The sequence below is a fragment of the Malania oleifera genome, chromosome 5, assembly GCF_029873635.1.
Source record: "Malania oleifera isolate guangnan ecotype guangnan chromosome 5, ASM2987363v1, whole genome shotgun sequence".
Taxonomy (NCBI): domain Eukaryota; kingdom Viridiplantae; phylum Streptophyta; class Magnoliopsida; order Santalales; family Ximeniaceae; genus Malania; species Malania oleifera.
The window spans coordinates 76282796-76305994 of record NC_080421.1 but is presented as its reverse complement, the minus strand read 5'-3'; the positions used below and the strand labels follow the sequence as shown (position 1 = coordinate 76305994).

The 23199-nt window shown below is 34.7% G+C and overlaps 1 protein-coding gene across 6 annotated transcripts; it reads left to right on the top strand.

Moving 5' to 3' along the window:
* The first annotated feature begins 1219 nt into the window (after window positions 1–1219).
* Window positions 1220–4827, top strand: LOC131155497 (probable WRKY transcription factor 21). Of its 6 annotated transcripts, none has more exons than XR_009136830.1 (6): window positions 1220–1386; window positions 1500–1636; window positions 1772–2581; window positions 2700–2825; window positions 3754–4139; window positions 4456–4827. XR_009136830.1 is itself a non-coding variant. In XM_058108690.1 (5 exons), exons 3-5 carry the CDS (start codon window positions 1809–1811, stop codon window positions 3896–3898), a joined length of 1044 nt encoding a protein of 347 aa, XP_057964673.1. In that variant the 5' UTR covers window positions 1220–1386; window positions 1500–1636; window positions 1772–1808; the 3' UTR covers window positions 3899–4182. The 6 variants fall into 6 exon arrangements, 2 of the variants coding, with proteins under 2 accessions (XP_057964673.1, XP_057964674.1); XR_009136828.1 differs by having other exon boundaries at window positions 1228–1386; window positions 1533–1636; XR_009136829.1 differs by having other exon boundaries at window positions 1228–1386; window positions 1533–1636; window positions 4421–4827.
* The last annotated feature ends 18372 nt before the right edge of the window (window positions 4828–23199 follow it).

The window sequence follows — 23199 nt, the reverse complement described above, 5'->3', positions numbered from 1 at the left end:
TCATTGAGGTTTGCTAAATGGATACATATTTTCCTCATATTTGGTAAAAAGACAAACTTTTTGACAAGTATAAATACTCCAAACGTCAGAAGAGGTTTATGAGATTTATAAAAATCTCAAGGAAGGTTTATAGGGTTTTAAAGATCTCAGAAAAAATTTGTCTTTGACCAAAATCTTAGAGGAGATAAATGTATTTTACCATAAATTAAAAGAGAATATAAGTATAGAAGAAATCAAATGTGAAAAGGGCCACAATTTTAAAATCTTAAAGGAGGTTTATGTCCTTTTATTCGGTAGGATATGATGTTTTTTACTTTACAATTTATATTTAAAATACAATAAATTATAAAAATACTGAAAATTATTTTACTTTTCAGACATAACAGATTGTAAAATAATATTATTCTAAAAATGAGCAATTCTAATATCATTATTGTTTCGTTACAGTTCACTCATTTATAGCTTTTAAAGATTTTCAGCTACATTAGTCGATGATATGATTGACTTTTGGTTAAAAAGTTTGAGATGATTTATGTTCAATTGAACTTGAAAAAAGGAACAAAAAAAAAGTTTCATTTAAAGGAATAAAAATTTCAACCCATTTTGATGACTTTGAATTTGATGGTTTGAATAAAAATTTGTAGTGGGACCCACATAATAATGTGAGAATGTATTTCAAACAAGTTATTAAATTTTAGTTTGAAAAAAAAATTACAATATTACTTTTGGCTTTTCATACTATTGTAATTTTAGAATAAATAAAATTGACGTCACCTTGATTGAAAGGCAATAAAAATAAATAATTGTAGCAATTGATTTTATTAAAATTCATTTTATGGAGATCTCAATTAAAAAAATTATAATTTTCGTAGTAATTTTTTTATTTTCTTTTAATCTTAAACAATTATGAAAACAGAAATTTTATAGAGTGGGAAAGAAAGTTAAAATGGGGAGTGTTCCTAGTATTTGCCGAAAACGGTCATATAAAGCAAAACGGAAGCCGAAATGTTGACATTAAATGATGAATATTGAAGATCATTATAAAATAAAAAATAAAAAAAATGATGTTGAATGATTAAACAACGTAATCACTTTAAGGCTTAAGGAGGAAAGAAAAAAAAAAACAGGGTCTTTGGTGGGACCCACCTTCAAATCTGTGACAGAGACGGCCGTTTGCATTCTGCGTTTTTCTCCTATATTTAAATGGCTCTCTCTCTCTCTCTCTCTCTCTCTCGCCATTAATCGAATTAAATATTAGAAGGTGAGAGCTTGCGTGTTGTGTGCATTCGGGCGTATGAATTGTGCTGTGAAGTCTTCCATTTCACACCTTTCATTCTCATAGCCATGGCAGAAGGATCCAAGGTTTGACAACACAGGTCCAATAAGGTCTGTCCTTCGCTGGTTCTCTTTTAGCTTTTCCCTCAAAAACTTTCTCAAAATTTATAATGAATTTGTTGTCTCCGTGTGAATCCGTGTCTGGGTTTTCCTCTGCTGGTTAGATTTCCCATAGCTGGTTGAATCTAATTTTCTAGGTCTTGTTCTCCTTGAGAAATGACCCCCTGTCGAATTGAAAGTTCTGGGGTTTTACCGGAAAGCGCAATTTGGGTCTTATCTGAGGCCTGAGGGTGGAAACCAGGTAGTGGTTTTTTTGTTTTATCTGAACATGGATTTTTGAAGTTATATACTATTGGAGTGGATTTTTTATTTTTATTTTTTTTATTTTTGAGTTTTTCTTTTGGTGTGTTTTCTGTTTTGTTTTGGGTTTGTGGAGTTTTGGGAATTAGGGTTTTGGTTTGGGGTGATAGAACATGGAAGAGGTTGAAGAAGCTAACAAAGAAGCTGTGGATAGCTGCCACAGAGTTCTTAGTATGTTGACACAGCTCAGGGATGAAGTTCAGTATGGGAATTTAATGGGGGAAACTGAGGAAGCTGTGTTCAAGTTCAAGAAAGTTGTTTCCCTTCTTAACCGTGATTTGCGTCATGGAAGAGTCAGAAAGACGAAGATATTTCAAACCCCATTTCCTCAAAACATATTCTTTGACCACCCAAACTCCAAAACAGAACACCTATCCAATCCTATACAGTTTTTCCAATCTAATTTTCTTGGAGATTCAATGCAAGAAATGGGTTCAATTGTTAAGAACACTTTGTGTTTAGGAAACACATCATTAGATTTGAGCTCAAATGGGAAAAGTCCTCTTCAACTGGCTCAACAAAGTCCATCAACGCATTATCACTTCCTTCAGCATCAGCAGCAACAGCAGAGACTTCAGCAGCAGCAGCAGCAGCAGATCAAACATCAGACAGAAACGATGTTTCAACGGAGTAACAGCGGCATAAATCTTAATTTCGACAGCTCCAGTTGCACACCCACTATGTCATCAACTAGGTCTTTCATATCTTCATTGAGTATGGATGGGAGTGTGGCTAACTTGGATGGAAGTGCATTCCATTTGATGGGAGCACAGCGCTTGTCAGATCACCATTCACACCAATTACACAAGAGGAAGTGCTCCGCAAGGGGGGATGATGGGAGCGTGAGATGTGGAAGCAGTGGGAGATGCCACTGCTCAAAGAAGAGGTAAGAACTGTTTCAGAGAGGTTAGGCTTGTTTCAGCATGCACACTACATTTGGTAACATTCTCTTGGTACGTATTAATGGCTAGCAATTATTCTCTCTAATTTTGTTCTTTATATAGGAAGCATAGGGTGAAGAGATCAATCAAGGTGCCTGCTATAAGTAACAAGCTGGCAGATATTCCTCCTGATGAATATTCCTGGAGAAAGTATGGCCAGAAGCCAATCAAGGGTTCACCTCATCCTAGGTGTGCTAATTTTCTATTCAATGACGCAACACTTTGTTGGTGTCATATTGATTTATTCTTTTCTCATTAATTTTGACATTGTTCTTTAAATTTGCAGATAGGTATCCGTTTTTTCTTTGTCGCTTTTTTTTTTTGTCTGGTTTGATTTTCATTCAAAATATGGTAATTCAACATAAGAGTAATCAATTGGCCAAATTATTTGCTCATGATCCTTCATACTGCAACTTCTTTTCGTTTTTCCAAAACTTGCACTTGCATTGTTGACATAAAAAAGTTGAAATGGATGAACTGAGAAAGATTGTATTATTGCACGCGTGTGCAGTGAGTGAGAGAGAGAGAGAGAGAGAGATGATAAACTTGGAGTAAATGTGGTTACTAAGTGGCATTTCTCATTCTCTCTCTAGAGAGTATCTATGCAAGGCAATAAATGGGGTACCACATTCGGTTACTATGTGGCATTAGCATTTTTAAACTTATATGAAGTCTCCTCAACTCTATTGAAACATCTTTAGCTGGCTTCTTGATTTATGATAGGTCTTAGATATAGGTTTGACATTAAAAAAGAAACAGTGGTGTCAGATGTTACCCACTACTCAACCATCATTACTGTTGCCAAGAAAACATAGAGTAGAAATTAATGTCAAATCTTGCAACAATCATCCCCACCTCAGATTGTTTTAAAGTACCAACTGATTCAACCCTTCTTTAGGTGCTGTCAAATGGGGATGGCAAGGTAAAACAGGTGAAAAATATTTCATTTACTTTCTTATCTTTAAACTTTCAGTTCTTAATTATTTATAGTTGATCTATGATGCTTGTAGATACACCTCAATGTTTATTTAAATATCATGTTCAATGAAGTTCATTTATTCAAGAGTTAAAATTTTGAGGGAAATTAATCTGAGGGGCAATTCTTGAACATGTGCAGGGGATATTATAAATGTAGCAGCATGAGAGGTTGCCCCGCAAGGAAGCATGTTGAGAGGTCCCTGGAAGATCCATCCATGCTTATTGTCACTTACGAAGGTGAGCACAGCCATCCTAGGATACCGACACAGTCCGCAAACACTTGAACCTTGTGGACAGCTTCATCAAGATTGCTTCAAGGCCCTGACTGCTCTGTCCTTCAAAATCCAAGTTTATTATTGGTTCAAATCAATTTTGTACATATTTGGCACAGTTCAGGCTTGAGGCATATTTAGAGCAGTTTTTTTGCCATGTGAGAGTTGCCTCTCCGAGCCTTATGGCTATTGGCCGGGTTGGCATGAAGGCCAGAGCAAAGCAGATGAACTCTGACAGTGGGCATTCAAAATTGTAAGAACACCAATCTTATCTTTTATAAATATATGTTTTTCCAGTCTGGAGATTTTTAATGAATGCATTGCAATTTTTGTTTTGCTCAAGCATCATTATCTAGGTTTCAATATTGAATTTGGATAATATTCATATTGCAATGCTACTTGACAATCGCAGGAAATAATATCAATTTTTTTTGCATTCTTAACTAATATAATCATTGTCAAATGAACTAATAAGTTTTTTTTTGTATTGAGTTTTGGCAATAATTTTATGGCAGTGCTACTTTATAATTGCAGGAAAAGAAACATTAACTACTATTATCTTTGCTTAGGTGAAATGAGAATTTTGAGTTCCCTTCGAAGTTGGGATTTTCTCACTGTAACCTACCCATGCATTGATAGTTCAGTGGGCTTATTATGGATGCAGCGGCTTGCTTTGCTTTGTGATTTATTTGGCAGAGGAATAATACAACAGAAAACTGTTGAGGAGTGTATTGAATGGGTTACCTGTCAATTCAAAACACTGGGAAATTTCCTTCAGAGAATGTCAATATGTTGGCATGACTTTATCAAAACAAAGTGTTGAAATTCACTAATTTTTATTCCAAGTTAAATTATAGTTTGACCAGAACTGTACACCATACTTTATTGGTAACTTGTCATTATTAATCATAAATTGGTTTTCGAAGCTGTTGGGATGGAAACCCTTCTGTATCTTCTTTTGTAAAAGATTGAATGCTCTTTCTGTAAATAAAATCTGATTTCATTGAAGCTGAAGAATGAGCAATTACAATGAATTGAATTGAATTAATACGCCCAGCGGACATATATATATATGGAAGCTGGCTAACAGATAACTAAAAATAAACTAATTTTCTGTTGGAGGGAAAATTGTTACAACCATTTATTAAAACTACCAATGACTACAAAAAAATTATATCACGGGCAGCAAATCCTCATAACTCATGCTCTGTTCTTGGATCACTGTCTTGCCTTTCACTGTACTGATATTATTCCTAGCATTACCAGCATTGGTGGTAATCTCATTAAGTTTTACATCCCCCCCCACCCCCCACAAGAGCAAAGCTCTTGCTACTTGATCATCCACAATATAATTTGGATATTCAACTTGATGAGCAAAAATATTAATCAATCCCAACTTCTTAATCATTCTAATATAGTTGTCTACACTAAATGCCTTAGTAAAAATATCAGCCAATTGATTCTGGAATGCAACATGGAAAGTCTTGATTGTACCATCTTGAACTCTATTTCTAACAATGTGACAATTTGCTTCTATGTGTTTTGATCTCTCATGAAACATTGGATTTGCAACTATATGCAATGCTGTCTGGTTGTCACAATAAAGCAAAATTGATTTCTCATACTTCACTTGTAAATCTCTTAGTAAGAATAAAATCCAAGTAACTTCACAGGTGGTGCTTGCCATAGATCTATATTCAGTTTCAGCTGAAGATCTTGATTCCATTGACTGCTTCTTTGATATCTATGAAATCAAAGCATCTCCAAGAAAAACACAATACCCAGTAAGAGATTTCCTTGTATCTGGGCATCCGGCTCAATCAGCATCACAGTACGCCTTTAGCTGTAAATATGAATCACTAGGAAATAAAATTCCTTGTCCAGGTGTACCTTTAATATATTGTAGAATTCTTGTTACAACTTGCATATGAGGAACTCTTGGTTTGGCCAAAAATTGGCTTAGCCTGTTCACGACATATGTGATATCAGGTCTACTAAGTGTTAAATACATCAATTTACCTATGAGCCTTCCATTCTTGCCTGAATCTGATAGAAGTTCACCATTGTCTTTTGACAATTTTAATTGTTGTTCCATTGGAGACTTAGCAAGTTTACAACCCATCATGCATGTTTCCTTTAAGATGTCTAAAGCAAAACTTCCTTTGATTTAAATTTATTCCCCTTTTGCTTCTAGCAATTTCAAGTCCTAAGAAGAACTTAAGTGATCCAAGATCCTTAATTCCAAGTTTAGCATCTAGAATTGACTTCAAAGTTGCTACACAAGTGGGATCATTTCTTGTGGTGATCATGTTATTCACATAGACCAATAAAGCTGTGAACAAAGAACCTTTAGCATGAACAAAAAGAGAGTTATCGGCAGTCGATTGAACAAACTCAAGTTGCTGAATAATGTATGACAATTTCATATACCATTGTCTTGAAGCTTGTCTCAGACTATAAAGAGATTTAAGCAGCTTGCAGACAATAGGAGTAGATGAATGTGAGGAAGAAGAAACAATTGAAGTCCCCCCCTTTACTATGAAAACCAGGAGGCAATGACATGTACACTTATTCATGTAAATCCCCATGTAAAAGGCATTGTTTATATCCAATTGGTGAAGAGGCCAACACCTAGCAGCTGCCAAAGCATGAAGTACCTGAACAATTACTGTCTTAGCAACAGGAGAGAAAGTCTCAAGAAAATCAATGCCTTCCCATTGTGTATACCCTTTAGCCACAAGTCTAGCTTGTACCTTTCCACTGCTCCATTAGGATTTAATTTAATCCTATATGCCCACTTACACCCAATAGGGGTTTTACTAAGAGGTAATGTGGTAAGCTCCCAAGTATGATTCTGTTTAAGGGCCTGGATTTCTCTGTCCATTGCTAATCTCCACAGAGGATTTTGAACAGCTTGGAAGAAAACTTGTGGCTCTTGAGGTAATGTGTTAACTGCCAACATATATGAATGATAACAAGGCTCTAAATGGGAGTAAGTGAGCCCATCAGCCACATCATAAGCTGCACCAGAAACATGAGTGGTAGCACTAGGTTGGTTTAGTGGATTGCCGAGATGATCTTCAATAGGTGATGATGGTGGTTTATGAGTTGATGTAGAAGCAGGTACTGATGTGATAGGAGTAGGAATTGTAGACACAGGCAAAGAAGGAACTGCATAAGAGAAATCATAATGGAGAGAAGAAATCAGAACTGGAATAGGATCAGGAATAGGATTTGAACAAGTAATAGACTCATCTTGGATAGGAATAGGGGTGACAAAAAAATCATTTCCTGAGCTGGAAGATGCAAGACTATCAACTTCAGTAATTGAAGTAAAAGAATATGAAATTAAGGCTTTACCATCAATAAAAGGAAATATGTTGTCATGAAAAATCACATCTCTGGATATGAAAACTGCATTTGTGGACAAGTCTAAAACTTTGTAACCTTTTATGCCAAAGGGATAGCCTAGAAAGACACACCTCCTTGCTCTTGCTGCAAATTTGGATATGTTATGTGCTAGTGTAGAAGCATAACAAAGGCAACCAAAAATTCTTGGATGATCATAGGAAGGAGGATTGCCATAAAGAACCTCATAAGGGGTTTCGTGAGATAAAGGTGTACTAGGAATCCTATTAATCAAATATGCAGCAATTAAAATACAATGCCCCCAAAGATGTAAAGGGAAATGAGAATGGAACATGAGTGACCTTGCTACATTTAAAATATGTTGATGTTTCCTTTCTACAATTGCATTTTGTTGAGGAGTCTCAACACAAATCAAATGATGCTAAATGCCCTTTTTTAGCAAAGAAATCACTCATGATGAATTCAGTTCCATTATCAGTTCGAATAATCTTTACTTTCCTCGAAAATTGAGTTTCAACCATAGTGAAAAATTGTTCTAATATGGATTGAGTTTGTGACTTGTGCTTTAACAAGTAAACCCATGTACATTTAGAATGATCATCCACCACAGTGAGGAAATATTTGCAAGAATCAATGGTAGATACAGAAAATGGACCCCACAAATCACAATGAATCAAATAAAAAAAAAATTGGGAAGTATGTAAACTTTTATTAAAAGACAATCGTTTTTGTTTGGTAAGAGGACAAGCATCACAAAAGAAATCTTCACTTGAATCACAAATCTGTACATTATTTGACTTGAGTAAATTCAGCTTGGTATTGGAAGGATGTTCCTATCTCAAATGCCATATATGTGGCTAAGTTTTATTAACAGAGGAAACAACTGAAACAAAAGAAGAAACAAAATTGCTATCTTCCAGCAGGTATAGGCCATTGCATTCTTTACCCAGATCAAGTGTGCTCCAATGAGCAAGCTCCTCGATAAAACACAAATTACCAAAGAAAATAAGGCAACAAAGAACATATTTGGTAAGTTGGCTAACTGATATAAGATTGAAGCTAAAAGATGGAACACAAAGAACATCATATAAGATGAGGTTTTCATTGATTTTGATCGTCCCAATATGTGTGACTAAAGCTACCTCACCATTTGGCAAATTTACATGAGTGTTCAATGTGGCAATTATGGTGGTGAAACAAGACACATAATGCACCATGTGGTCAGTAGCACCTGTGTCTATGACCCAATCAGTAGTTCCACAACTGGTTCAATTAACTAGTTTTGTTGAAAAAATGGAATGTATCAAATTTGGACTGAAAGTAAGGTTAGAAACAACACCTGACATAGTTTCAAGGTAATTGTTATTAGATTGAGGATGTGGTTTAGTGGCAGCCACACCAATAGTAGAAGGAACATCAGCAGATGAACACACATCAACAACTCCAGAAACCAAATTTGGCAATCCATTACTAGTACTCACATTGGCTGCATGATAATTCTTACTAGAGTTACTCCCAGCATTGAGGAAGGTCAACAATTGCTCACATTATGCTTTAGAAATAGGACATTGAACTGAAACACTCTCAGTTGTTGTTCCTGGATTGCAAGTGACTTGATTAACACTTGATCTTCCTTTTGGTTTATATCTTGGTGGATAACCATGTAACTTGTAACATTTATCAATGGTATGTCCAAGCATGTTGCAGTGAGTGCATAAAGGTCTCTCCCTTTTATTGTTTCCTTTGTTCCAAGTAGAATTACCAGAGTTACTTCCCTTCGAATTAGCATACATTGCTTCTGAATCAGGCTTGGTAGTGTAGTATCCTCCATGTCCTACATTCTTGTGAGACTCTTCTTGAAGAACCACGACATAAATCTTTCCAATTGAAGGAAAAGGCTCCTACATTAGAATTTGAGTCCTTATAGTCTCAAAATTCTCATTCAAACCCATAAAAAACCTCGTAGCATAAGTCTTGTCATGAGAAGCATTTAAGGTTTTGATTGCTCCACAGTTACACTCTGGTAATGGCTCCAAATTAAGCAATTGGTCCCACAGCTTCTTGAATCTTGTGAAGTACTTTGTGACTGTCATCTGGTTCTAAGATATATTAGAAATCTCCTTTTGAAGGTAGATTTTAGGACCACTACCCTATGAAAAGAGTTTTTGCAATTCAAGCCATATCTCTTTGGAAGTTTGACAATACATCATGCTGCTAGATACATCAATGTGCATAGAGTTGATCATCCATGAAATCACCATTGTGTTGCAGCTTAACCAATCTTCATAGAAAGGAGATTCTGGATCTGGCTCAACAATTTTGCCATTAATGAAACCTATCTTCTTCTTGGCAGTGAGAGCAAAGATCATAGCCCTGGACCAAGAATGATAATTCTTCATTCCAAGTAGTGGTTGCGTAACCAAGGTGTTGCCTGGATTTTCATTGGAATTGAGAAAATATGGATTTTTTTGATTGCTCGAATCAGGAGATGCCATAGATGGTTTTCAAGAATTCAATTAAGGAAGATGATTAGAAAAATGAAGAAAATCAGCTAGGAAATCAGTCAAGCTGTGCTAGCCGAGGCTCTAATACGATGTAAAAAAATTGAATGCTCTTTTTGTAGATAAAATCTGATTTCATTGAAGTTGAAGAATGAGCAATTACAATGAATTGAATTGAATTAATACGCCCAGCTGACATATATACAGGAGTTGGCTAACAGATAACTAAAAATAAACTAATTTTCTATTGGAGGGAAAATTGTTACAACCATTTACTAAAACTACCAATGACTACAAAAAAATTTTATCACGAGTAGCAAATCCTCATAACTCATGCTCTGTTTTTGGATCACTGTCTTGCCTTTCATTGTACTGATATCATTCCTAGCATTACCAGCATTGGTGGCAATCTCATTAAGTTTTACATCTTTGTTAGCTCTACACAAAATAGCCAGTTTGAGTTGGGGGAGGCAGCCAATATTGTAAATTTTTGGGCAAAAAGTAGCCCTTTTCTACTTCAACATTTGTTTTATATTTTGTTGTTGCTTTCTGCTCTCATTTTTTTTTCTTTTATTTATTGATTTAGATCTTGAAGAAAAAAGTTCAAGCTCTCTAGCTACAATGAACAATCAACAAAGCATGTGAGTTGTAGGGAAACAAAAAAGTGCAAATGTGCAATCATGCTTGTTTTCTTGACCTATTGGCGTCCATAATATTTGTAGAATCCTAAGTTATAAGGGGTATGGTGCAGTGGTACCAGAATAATTTATACTAAAGGGTATTATTGTTAAGTTTTAATGATCCTATTTTGTATTTGGTAGGAAAAAGATGTGTAAAGAAGAGGGAAAAGGAAGAGTTTATTTTCCCTTTCTTTTCTTGTTGTGTTGAATGCAAAATGCATGAATATGAAAGAAAATAAAATTATTTTCAATTTTACGTTCTTGTCGCTTTACATTTTTTATTGGTTCACTTTTGGTGGGATTGACTTTAAAAGCAAGCAAAATTACTTTTCCCATCCTGTTTTTCTTCTCTTTGTCAACTTCTCACCATGTCAAATGGTGGAAAAAAAAAAGTATCTTCCTTCATTTTTCGATACCTTATTTGTTCACTCTTCTTTTCTTCCAACTAAATACAATATTAGTAAAGAAAGTAAAGAATGCACGGCGACCCTTGCGGAGAATTGCACAATGTAGGCTTCTACTATAATAGACCAAGGGATTTAGAGCAACTCAAGTATTGGGGATGTCACTGGCTCTAATAAACACCTTTACTAGGCATTCCAACACCATAAGAGCAACAACTTACATATTTGGTGTTGACATCCCAAAGCAAATTGACACTAAGAAGAAGTAAGGGTTTCTTTCATCTTCTTAGACCTTAGGACACTTTATGCAACTGTTGCAGAGAGCCCAAACTTATCATTCCACCCAACCCAAGGCTTGAGCCTATTCACTTTTGGGCTTTGGACACCACCTCCAAATCAACCCATTTAGTGACTTTGATTTAGAAGCAACTAAAAACTCGATAAGTCACAAGATGTCAGGAGGAAATCTATAGATAACTAGCTTTTGACAACTAATGACCAAGTTGAACTGAATAATTTGGTAGCCTAGAGATGGTCCTAACTGACCCCTATATTGAAGGTATTATCTTCATTATAACTTAATTCCTCCCTCAAGTATGATTTCATCCTTTAATTTGATTTTCTAAAAGGTCCTTCAAGGGCACTTAGGGCCTCCCAATGAATTTCTCCAAGCGGTACTGCACAAGGTTTTGATCTGTTCACTTCAAAAAATTTTATACGAAAACAGAGTTAAAGACTCTATTATTGGCAAAGTACTAGTTACATCATCCATACTCACCCCTATTTGGCACTCTCGTGCATGAAGAATGTCAAATATAAGGGAGTAAATGCACTGTTATGTAAAGGCTCACAGATGAGAGGCACCACCTTCACATGAATATCTTATATGATCATTTGAATGTTGCCATGATCAGCAAGTTCATAACATTGAGGAAAGGATTGAGGCATACTATAAAATGATTGTGAAACCAAAGAAATCTACTATTAGAGTACTAAGGCTAGCATTCTGCCATCCCTAGGGGCAAAAGGTTTTGTCTGTAAGCTAAAAAATGACACCATTGCCAACCTAAAAAGACTAAACAAAGGAGGACTTCATTAAATGAGCTTTGTTGTTGATTAGTTTATAGTTTGTGAGAAAAGTTAAATCGATTAGTGACAAGTTACATAAAATAAGAGGGAGCAAGTAAAGCATGATTAACATTTAAAGCTACAACCACCATTTATTAGTGATGGTGGCTCCTTTGCCTGGAAAGTTCAAGGTTCCTAAAATGTAGATGTATGATAGTAGCATTGACATGATAGATCACTTGGACACATTCAAGCCCCTGATGATTCTATAGGGATCCCTTGATGCCATAATGTGTCAAGACATTTATAATGATGTTGAAAAGGTCAATTCACTTTTGGTATCATCGATTGAAGCCTTGATCAATTACAACATTGAATGATGGATGGTCTAATAAAGGCTCAATGTGGTAGCTTGTTTGGTCCACCAACATTAAAATGTGAAGAATCTTGATTGATAGTGGGAGTTTGGCCAACGTCCTCTTGCTATCCGCACTAAAGGAATGAAAATTTGAAAAGATTGATTCATTAGTCCCCCTAAATCTCCTATAATAGGATTTGAAGGTAGAGCGATGCAACTAGCAGGAACCATTAGATTGCTTGCAATATAAAAAACAAAGGTCGAGCTAATAATTAAGATGGTGCTTTTATGAATGATAGATTGTTTGTTTAGAATGTGATTCTTTGTCAAGCAAGCTTGAACATTCTAAATGCTATCACCTTTACCTTCCACCTCTTGGTAAAGTTACCTTACTGGCCAAGGGGTTGGGGAGCGTAAGCATGGATTATTATTTTACTCAAAGGAAATCCTAGGTTGGCGAAACATTTGCTATAGAGGAGTTAGACACACAAGGGATGACCTAACGAATTATAAAGGATCTTTAATACAATAAATTGACCATTGCTTTAAGGGAACATGTACTAGGGAAGAAGATGTAGATAAGGAAGCAGTATCAACTAAGTTGAGGAGCTTACTAATTTTTAGCTGTCTGCAAAATATATGATTTTTATTGGGACTACACTAGTTTATCTCTATGTTATGGAGCATTAACTTAATAGTGATCCAAATTGCAAGTTGACTTGGCAAAAAAAGAAATTTTACAAAATAGACTATGTGGAGGCCATTAATATAGAGTTTGATATGCTGCCAGAGGTTGGTTTTATCGAGAAGGTCAAATATCCAAATTGTCTTCAAAACATAATCTTGGTAAAGAAACAAAATTTAATGGGAAATAATGAACATGCATAAACTTTGCAAATCTTAATCTCAGTTCCCTAATAAATAATGGAGTCCGCCATAGGTCACTAGGTATTTTGTTTCATTTAACTTGTGATGACCCCAAAATTATTACCATTATATATCTCTTGTAACAAAGTAACCTTACTTTGATACATATAACAATATCCACTATAACGTCTTGGATCTCAAATGGTATCGAGGATACCTATTCAAAAAACATACCACCTATGCACTGGGAAAACATAAAAACAATTTAACCTTATTTACAATACCAGAGTTTCTATATTTCCCAAAATAAACATATACATCTCCCAAAGGAAGCACAATGCCCTAATGGCATACCAAAAAATATAACTCCCAACTCAAAAACTTACCCTGTAGTTAGGGCAATACAAAAGACCCCTTTATCTCGGGGCATGCTCCGCACGCCTATCTAGATCACCTAAAATGTTTGGAATTTTGGGGTGAGACACCTTTCAGTAAGAAGAAATAAATTACATCCAGTGTGTGGTAAAAGAGTTTTTCATGAATAACATAACTATTAATTTAATTGTAACTGTGATAACATTTAATTGTAAAACAATTCATAACTCACACCTATGCCTTTTAAAATAGGCTTTCTATTTGAACATACTTATAACTGTAATAGAGAGTTCGTGTTCTCTGCAAAAACTATATACATTTAACTATATAACTGTAAAAGCTTCCCTAGATGGATAACTGTATGCATGAATTAACCCCACATGCTCGGGTCGTGTGGCCTGTGGGCGGGACTTAACTCTAGTTGGCCTACTAGGCTAGGTCAAACTGTAAACCTCTATAGTACGATTGACCTCTTCAACCTGGACCTAACTGCTAGGGAGCCTACATCTCTCCTCTAAGCACAATTGACTGTTCCATTCCATACTCTATCTGAGATGTGTGGTTGCACTCTATATTGTGTTAGCTACGGTACTGTACTCTATAATCAGCACTGGTCCATCATAGATCTGATAATATATAATGCTATGTTTGTATATTACTATTTTACCATGTTTCTGTATAAATTGTAATACCATGATTCTGTATAAACTATAAATCATTGCTCTGTAATAATTGTATATCATGGTTCTGTAGGAGCTTTATATAATCATGGTTCTGTTGAAAATTGTATAATCATGGTACTATAAAAGCTATATAAAATTTGGTATTAAATCGCTGTACTATATATGATATTTCTCATGCCACACAATTTTAATGAAACTCTTATACTATAATCTGTACTGGTAAAACTGTATTTTCATGCTATATGAAAATAACACATATCATTTGTAAAACTTTCCTATAACCCAAATTTCTGAATTTTCACAAATATACCACTACTGTAAAATTCAAATCCCATAAACACATGTTATACCTTAATTAATAAAATTCTCGAAATTAACTGGCGTAACTTATTCCCCTTACCTAATTATTGAGAAGCCTGCTAAAAATACTATAATTACGCACACGGCGTTCGGAACTCTAAAATCTTGAAATCATATAACCCCAGAATAATATCACATTCACATTTTCCTCGAACCTACATACTCTATTTAACCAAAGAAACATCAAATAATTAACTATTTAACATCTTTACCTCATTCCCTAAGGATACGCCCACAGGAACCCTAAACCTGTGCCTGTGGTGTTCACACCAAAACCTTGTATTCCATAAATCCCAATTTATCAACTCACCCCAGAATTATGCTCATATTCACATTCCTAGACCTATACACCCATTAAACTTATTAAAACACAAATCAACATCATAAACAACTTCCTCACCTCAGTTTGGGATGGTTCTTGGGATCCTCAAAACATAATTCTGCTTGGTTAAATTGAAGAGAATCGCCGCTAGGCTTTAGATACGGAGTCCAATCGTTGATTGGGTGATTCTAGAGTGAGAAAATGGAGAGAGAGAGAGAGAGAGAGAGAGAGAGAGAGAGAGAGAGAGAGAGAGAGAGAGAGAGAGAGAGGGTTTTGAAAATTTAAAAGAAAAAAATGACTTGCAACTCTTATAAGCATTCTAACCCTGGAAAAAACCGTCGAGGGTTTTGAAAATTTAAAAGAAAAAAATGACTTGCAGCTTTTATAAGCATTCTGTCCCTGGAAAAAACCATTGACGGTTTTCTTAGGCTCCTAGAACCATCGCCGGTTTTGTCTTTAACCTTACCCAGTTTTCGCTATTACTCTTTTACCCGGCTGCGGTAAAACTATATAACTGTCGACGGTTTTCTTAGCATGTCAGAAAATCGTTGCCAATTTTCTTAGCACGTCAGAAAACCGTCGCCGGTTTTCTCCTCACCAACCCATTTTCCATCATTTTCTTATTTATTATCAATATTATATTTTCCGAGTCTCTACATATGTGTTTTTTGAAAACTAATTCAAATGCATTTGCTCAAGTAGAGGTGAAGATGATGCTTGTAATAGAGAAGGACAATTTTGTTATTAGGTAATGCCTTTTGACCTAAAAATGTAGGTGGCACTAGTGGTTGGTGGATTGAATCTTCAAGGATTAGTTTAAGGAATCTAAGGATCCATGTATAGATGACATGTTGGTGAAAAGCGAGGTTCATTCATTATGAAATTGATTCAAGGAATACTTTAAGGTTCTAGCAATATTAATTTGAGGTTGAACCCTAGAAATGTGCCTTTAGAATTTACTCCTGCAAATGTGTGTGCTTTATGGTGTATGAGGAGATAAAGTCTAATCCAAAAAAAAATAAAAAAATCCACTCTTTGCTAGACATGAGGTCACCTTAAACAAACAAGGAAGTGCACTATCGAATAGAAAAGTTAGCAACATCAAACCATTTTCTCATTGGGTTATTTTAAAAGATGTTTGTGAAAACAAAGGTATAGTCCCAAGAGGGGGGGGGGGGTGAATTGAGTTATTAAAATTTCTTTCAAATTTTTAATGAATTTTTAAGCCTTTTAATTCTTTTAAAGATTTCAATCCACAACCACACAATTCAAGTAAACAATTAAACAAAATATATTCAATCAATCAAGATGCAGCACTTTTGATAGATTCAGCTTTGTTGTATGTAGTCCTGTGTATATGATTTATATTCAAGCCATGTAGTGAATATGAATTTGAACCAAGCCCTGTATATATGAAATCATTCCTTCAATGCAAACTACAATTCAATTCCTAAACAACTCAAAATTTAAATAAACTCTTTAGTTAATTCGTCTTTGGGTGTTAACCAAACAACGTACTTCCTTTTGAGGTTTCCGCAAAGTTTTGATCAACCAATGTACTCCCTTTTGGTTTCTGCAATCCCAAATCAAAATTAAACTTTAAGTTTATTTAACTTCTAAATTACATAGTTTGTATAATTAAGAAAATTAAATCATCCACGCAGTTTATATGTGCTGAATGTAAAGAGAGCAAGGGAAAGAGAGTGAGATTGAGTTTTTACGACGTTCGGCTTATCCCTAGCCTACATCCTCGCCTTTGGCAAACTAGTAAAGGATTCACTAAAACTAGTTCCTTTGCCGGACAGAACATCACTGTTTACACACTCTTTCAGTAGGCTAGAGCCTGCCTCTCCAAGTGATATCCCCTCACTCGGTCGCTCCTTCAATTAGGTTAGAGCCTGCCTCTCTAAGCGATTCTCCCATGTTTAGCCAATGATCCAAACAGTCCTTGGAGTCGTCAATCTACAAGAAAATCAAAGAGAATTTTTGTGTACAAGAAACACTCTCTAAAAAGAGTAGGTTAGTACAAGTTCATCACTATATACTTCAATGTAAAAATATCAATATGAAATAGAATGAAACTCAAGTGTAGAATTCACCAAATTCTTTCTTAGATGAAGATTGGCAGTAGAAACTCAGAGTATTAAAGATCAGCACTTTAGAATATCTTAACAAAAGAGTTTTGAAATGAGTGAGCAAGAGAACTTTGTAAGAACAAGAGTGCTTTCAGCTTATCAATAAGATTTTTTTAATTCTTAGCGTGTTTTGATTTGCAAAACCATGTATTTATAAGCTTTCAAAAGTGTTTTCGTGCTGCCCAAATTTACTTGGAGTATTTCCTATGCTTTTAGAAATTTTGGGGCACAAGCCACTCATATTTAAACTTTAAAACATTTAAAATTTTCAACCATTAACTGTGTTCAGTCTTCTGAAGTATCGGGTTCAGATGACTCAAGTTCCTTAATGTTTTGAAAATATTGAAGTTGACACAGGGTCAGACGTCTGAAGTTTGGGGTTCAAACTTCTGAAGTCCTGGGTTTAGACGATTGAAGTCAGGGTTCAGTCTTCTGATGCGCTTATGCCTGTTTATGTATTTCACCAATAAATCTTCGGATGACTGAATTTAATTTTTGGTCTTCTAAAGTAATTCTTCAGACGACTGAACTTAAACTTCAGTCTTTTGAAGTTGACTCTTCAGTCTTCTGGGTAGTGACTTCGGTTTTCTAAACAATTCATTTTTTGGTTTTTTATTTTTAGTTTCCAAAATCTGTTTTGCTCTCTTTCTTTACTCTTTTGTAAAACATTTTCTGGAGTTTTAAATTAGGTCTCTAAGTCCATGTACTTCCCTTAAAAGAGCTTCAAAATATTTCAAACGATATTTAAATATTAAAGTACTTACATAAAAGACTTCCAAGACTTTCCAGTACTTGAATCTTCATGCTTTGTCTTTCTTTGAACTCTCTCACTTTGCTTTTCTTTGGCTCTTTTGATTTCTAACTTTTCTTTGGCTTTCAATAAATCATTCATGTCCTCATTTTCTTCGAACTTTACAATATCATCTTTAAATCCATGCTTTGACTCTTTTAAGCTACATTTGATCATTGTGAGTACTTTGACCTTACTTTCACATGTGTGATCCTTGTGAGTTTTGAAATATCACCACTCAACCAAAACTGTTAAGTTCCATTTGTTTGTTAGCATCAAAACAAGATTTTAAGCCTTGTAAGACCAACATTTTGCCATTTTGTAAGATTTTCCAATGTCTAGAGATGTTTAGCTATAAAAGGAATATAAGAAAGATTTTTGGGAATTGAAAGAGTACCTCAGCTCATTATCTCTATTGATGAAGCCACTACCTAAGGAGGAATTGTTCTTATATTTGACAATGTTAAATGTTACTATCAACTTTGTTCTAATAAGGGTATAAGATCATATTTAGAGACTAGTATATTACACTAGAAAATTTGTACAACTGACTAAATAGAAATATCCTTGCTAAAGAAGGTAACTTATCCTTAATTTTCTTTGAAAGAAAGCATCAAACCTACTTGTGAACATAACAAATATTAGTAATCATAACCATATTCTTATACAAATCTTACAAAAATCCCATGTGTCTAGAATCAAATGACCCATCAAGTTTGGAGAGTTTGACATGCAACATCAATCTCACCCAAAGATCTAATAATATAAGGTATTATTAGATTGTTTTTTGACTAATGTTCCCTAGTGGGGATTAGATTATAGGTCAATTGTTGGGAGAATAGGAAGAATAAATATGGTGGGCCTTATATATAGATGTTCCATTTGACTCCAACGACAACAAAGCTAGGTTGAGCCTCTCCTATTCAAAAGAACTAGAGGTAAAATATGCCCTAAAATTGAAATTTTCATTGATGTATAATGAGGAAGAATATGAAGCCCTAGTGGTTGACTAGTTACAAAGATAGACAAGTGATATATAAAGCATTCTAACTAGCACGTGGGAAAGTCTACAAAGAGTTGTTCTATAATAAGGCTCATTTGAAATAGGTACTCGAAGAAAGTTAGAGAATTTATAGATCCTTTAAAAGGCTTCAAAATACAACAAGGTAGTATGGTAAACAATTAGAAAAGTTGGTGCTCTTTAAAGGTTTGTATCCTTAGTTCAATTTGATTAGGGGAGGTTCATTTACATTGAAACGTGTCCTAGTAGGCTACCAAAAAAAATGTTAATTAATTGTGTAGACTGCGAGTCTTATTAGATGGATCTAGTTGTAGCATTTTTAAAGGGGAAGACAGTATCAAAAGAGCTAATGGGTGCCCATGAATTAGTTAGGAGCCATATAGACACCCCACACAGACTTGCATATGAGCTAACTAGCTTTATTAGCATGTCATTTTTGCTTAATATGGAGCAAACTAAATTAGCCACTCCCTTACAACTATAGATCATAGGCAATTCTTAGTAGTTGTCATCAACTATTTTGCTTCAATAGGTAAGGACTAATTTGAATGCTAGAATCACCAAAAACACTACATTTTTTTCCCTAGAAGTTATCTATTTTTCATATTTGCCATATTGCTCATATCCAACCACGAGAAAAAATTCAATAATAGTAAGTTCAAAGAGTTTTCTTGAGAGCTGAGGTGGAATTCTTGCACTTATTTACAAAGCACCTATATAGCAATGAGCATGAATAAAACTATCATAAAAGATTTAAGGATCAAGTTTGAAAACACTCGTGATTAATGGATGGAAGAACTCTATGACATTCTATGGGCTTATCAACAACTAGGAAGGCTATTATAGGGAGACACAAATCACGTTAAACTTTGGAACTAATGTTGTAGTACTAGTAGAAATTGGAGTTTTGACCATAAGATCTCAAGACTTCAACTTAAAGATAAAAAATGAAGAAGAAAAGGAAACACTTAATTTACTTAAGAAGTATTGGAGCAAGACCAAGAGTCAGAGCAGTGTCCTATTAGCATAGAGTTGCCAACACTATGATGCCAAGCCAAAAGAATTCACCCAAGGTGACTTGTTACTAGGAAAAATAGGGCCATAGAGCATAAATCTAAGATATGCAAGCCAAACCAAAAAGGACCACAATAGATTATAAAGGGGATTAAAGCTATACTAAAGGAGATGAGGGTTGGGGGGAGGTATGCCACATAGAACATGGAATCCAAAGCTACTAAAAATGTACTAACAATAATGAATAACATGTAATCTATCGAAGATGTTTTTATGCATAACTTAATGAAAGCTTGTTATGCAAGTGTTCTCCACTGCCCCCCCACCTTTTGCGACCTTAGAAAAAAAGACGAAGGAAAAGAAGATAAGACCTTAATTTCATAGGGCTAAAGGAGGCTAGTTTAACTTATGTGATTTGAGATAGGCTAGTGTTGACACTGGACCTAAGTGGCTTGTTTTAAGCCAATAAGTTTGGTGACCATTTTGAAAAAGAAAGAAGTATATATAAAACTAATCCACCAATTCCCTAACTCACCTTTTTATTTTGAAAACGGAGTTGACACTTTATTTTTATATTTTGAAAAGTTAAAAACAAAGGAAAAACCTTTTTTTAGAATCTGAGTTTTGGAGTACATTTGTGAATAAGGAAAGTAACTCATTAATTCCCTAAAAAAGAGAATTAACTAGCTAACACCCTATTAAAACCTGTATTAGGAATGATTAGTGCAGTTACAATATGTAAGTGTGTGCATGTCTCCTTAAAAAGAAACATTTTTTAGAAGTTAATTTTTGAAGAATTTTTCATAAGTTGAGGGAGAACCACAAACCTGCCTTGACATTGTTTGAAAAGGGATTGGAGAACATCCAAACACTACTTAATGGATGTATGACTCCAAAATATTTATAAAATGTTTGCAAAAGCATGGAAGTTTTGATAAAAGCATCACACAAATTCATTTATTTTGATAAAAGTTTGAATTTTTTTTTAAACTTTTGATAAAAGTCAATCAAATTTAATCAAATGTGTTCTACCATGTGTAGAGAATCCACATTACTTCAAATCAAAAGGAAATCATGAGAAAGTGCAGAAAATAACACTCTCGGGATTTGATGGTCGATTACTTGCAAGGGTTGGTCGACCTGCTTGAATGTGGCACTTCCATATAAATATAAAATTTTGACTTCTAAACATGTTTTTTTTTTTTTTTTTCCCTATGCAAGCAAGATAGAAATATGTTCTACTCCTAATATAAATTTTTAACATCAATTAATGTAGAAATCACGAAGCATTAATAATAATATTCAATGAAACATCAATATGCTTTAATATGCCAAAATTCATCAAATGAATAAAAATGAAGGAAGTAGAGGGTTAGGCACTGACCTCTTTAAATAATGAGCCTTTGTAGATCAAATGGAAGACACGTCACTTCAAATCACACCCTAAAACCCTTTTCCAAAGAAGAGAAGTGTGGTTTTTTTCTCTTTTCTTTCCTGCAAACAAATTTGACCCTTCAAAAAAATCTAAAAATCTCACCTTGCCCCCACTTGGGGGTGCCCCAAACTCTTCCAAAAGAGGTAATTTTATAGGTTTCCCATGGAAATAGAAGGAAAAACTATTTAAAATTTGACTATTGAAAATAAAAAAGTTAAAAATAACTATGAAAACTTCCAATTATCAACCATTGTTAGAAGTCGACAAATGGCATAAAAAAGGAATGTGGCAACCCCAAAATCCTTAGCCAATCAGGAAGAACAACTTAAAATTTATTGACGAGGCTAGTCGACCACTTGAGGAGTCGGTTGATCGCCTATGGGTGGTGCTAAATAGTGGAATTGAAGGGAAGGTCGGTCTACTACCCTAAGTGGCCGATGGACCACCTAGTGAGGAATTTCACTTTCTCTTTACTTTTCCTTAACTTTTGATGTCTTCATTTGGGTTAAAATTTGTTTGGTAAAAAAATGACTATCAACATGTAACGACCTACCTATTTTACATTAATAATTTTTTTTTTCATAATAACATTTAATATAATAATCCTGATATCCTATTCAACTGATAAAACATAATCAACCTGGACCTATGGGTATTAGGGATATACCTGAAATACAACTCTGATACCTAAGCAGAAGAAAACGTAAAATCATATACATATCAAATCATCCAACCAACACAATACCATAGTTCTATCAAACCTATCATATACATATACACATCCCAAATTACCTAAAAGTGGTCTAGGGTCATAACCCAAAATCCATTAGACCCTAGTATAACGACTTACCCTTCTGATAGGGTAGAACGGTCAACCTCTAACGCTGCGGAGCTCTATCCACTCTTCTATCTGGGTTTCCTGAAATGTTTATATAACTGGGGTGAGACATCTCTCAGTAAGGGAAATAAACTAATATCAATGTGTGACAATATGAGTATTTTTGTGTTATATATATAATAGCACATAAGTCATATTTAGCAAAATCATCTGTATCATAACTGGATAAAACATAATTTATCATAACGTGGAATAACATATTGAGTTTCTATACATGAAATCATCATATATAATTGTACATAAAATAACACCCTGGATGGATAGCCGGCTGGTGTCATGTCTTACCCCCATATGACTAGGTTGTGCAACCCGAAGGCGGGACCTAGCAATGGCTGGCTGACCACGCTAGATCAGCATAAGTCTATAAGTACGATGGGTCTGCCCCTCCTGGCTCGGATGCTAGAGGGATTCTTGTAGTACGATAAAACCACATCGACTGTCGATCTTCCACAGTCCCTTACGACATGTGGTAGCACTAACATATACATGATCGTGATCATATAGCTATGATATCGTGCTTCGTGAAAGCCTAAACCAAGCCATTCGGGTTCTGATAACATATAGTAAATCTCAAATAATGATATATAGCTATTTCACAATAGTAATTGTCAAAATAATATTTTCATGAATTTTCACGTATCATAACGTAGAAACCACGACCCTTACACCGGTATAGCATATTATATAAAAACTATGACCTTTACACTGGGATATCATATAAAAATCATGGTCTTTACACAGGCATATCATATAAAGCCCACAGCCCATACGCTGGCATATCATATGGCATTCATAGTTCGAAATCCCTGTACCTTTTTTAATATTTTCCTGAAAACTGTAATAACATGCTTATTCTAAAAACATAATGTTATGATACTACATAAAATCATAGAGTTTCATACTCATGCCACACAAAAGTGAATATTGTCCCATTCGTAAAATTTTGTACAAAATCATATTCCTTGTTGAACTGTATTAAAATTGTTTTCCTATTAACAACAGTATTTCCAAACTTAGTTCTATAACATACATA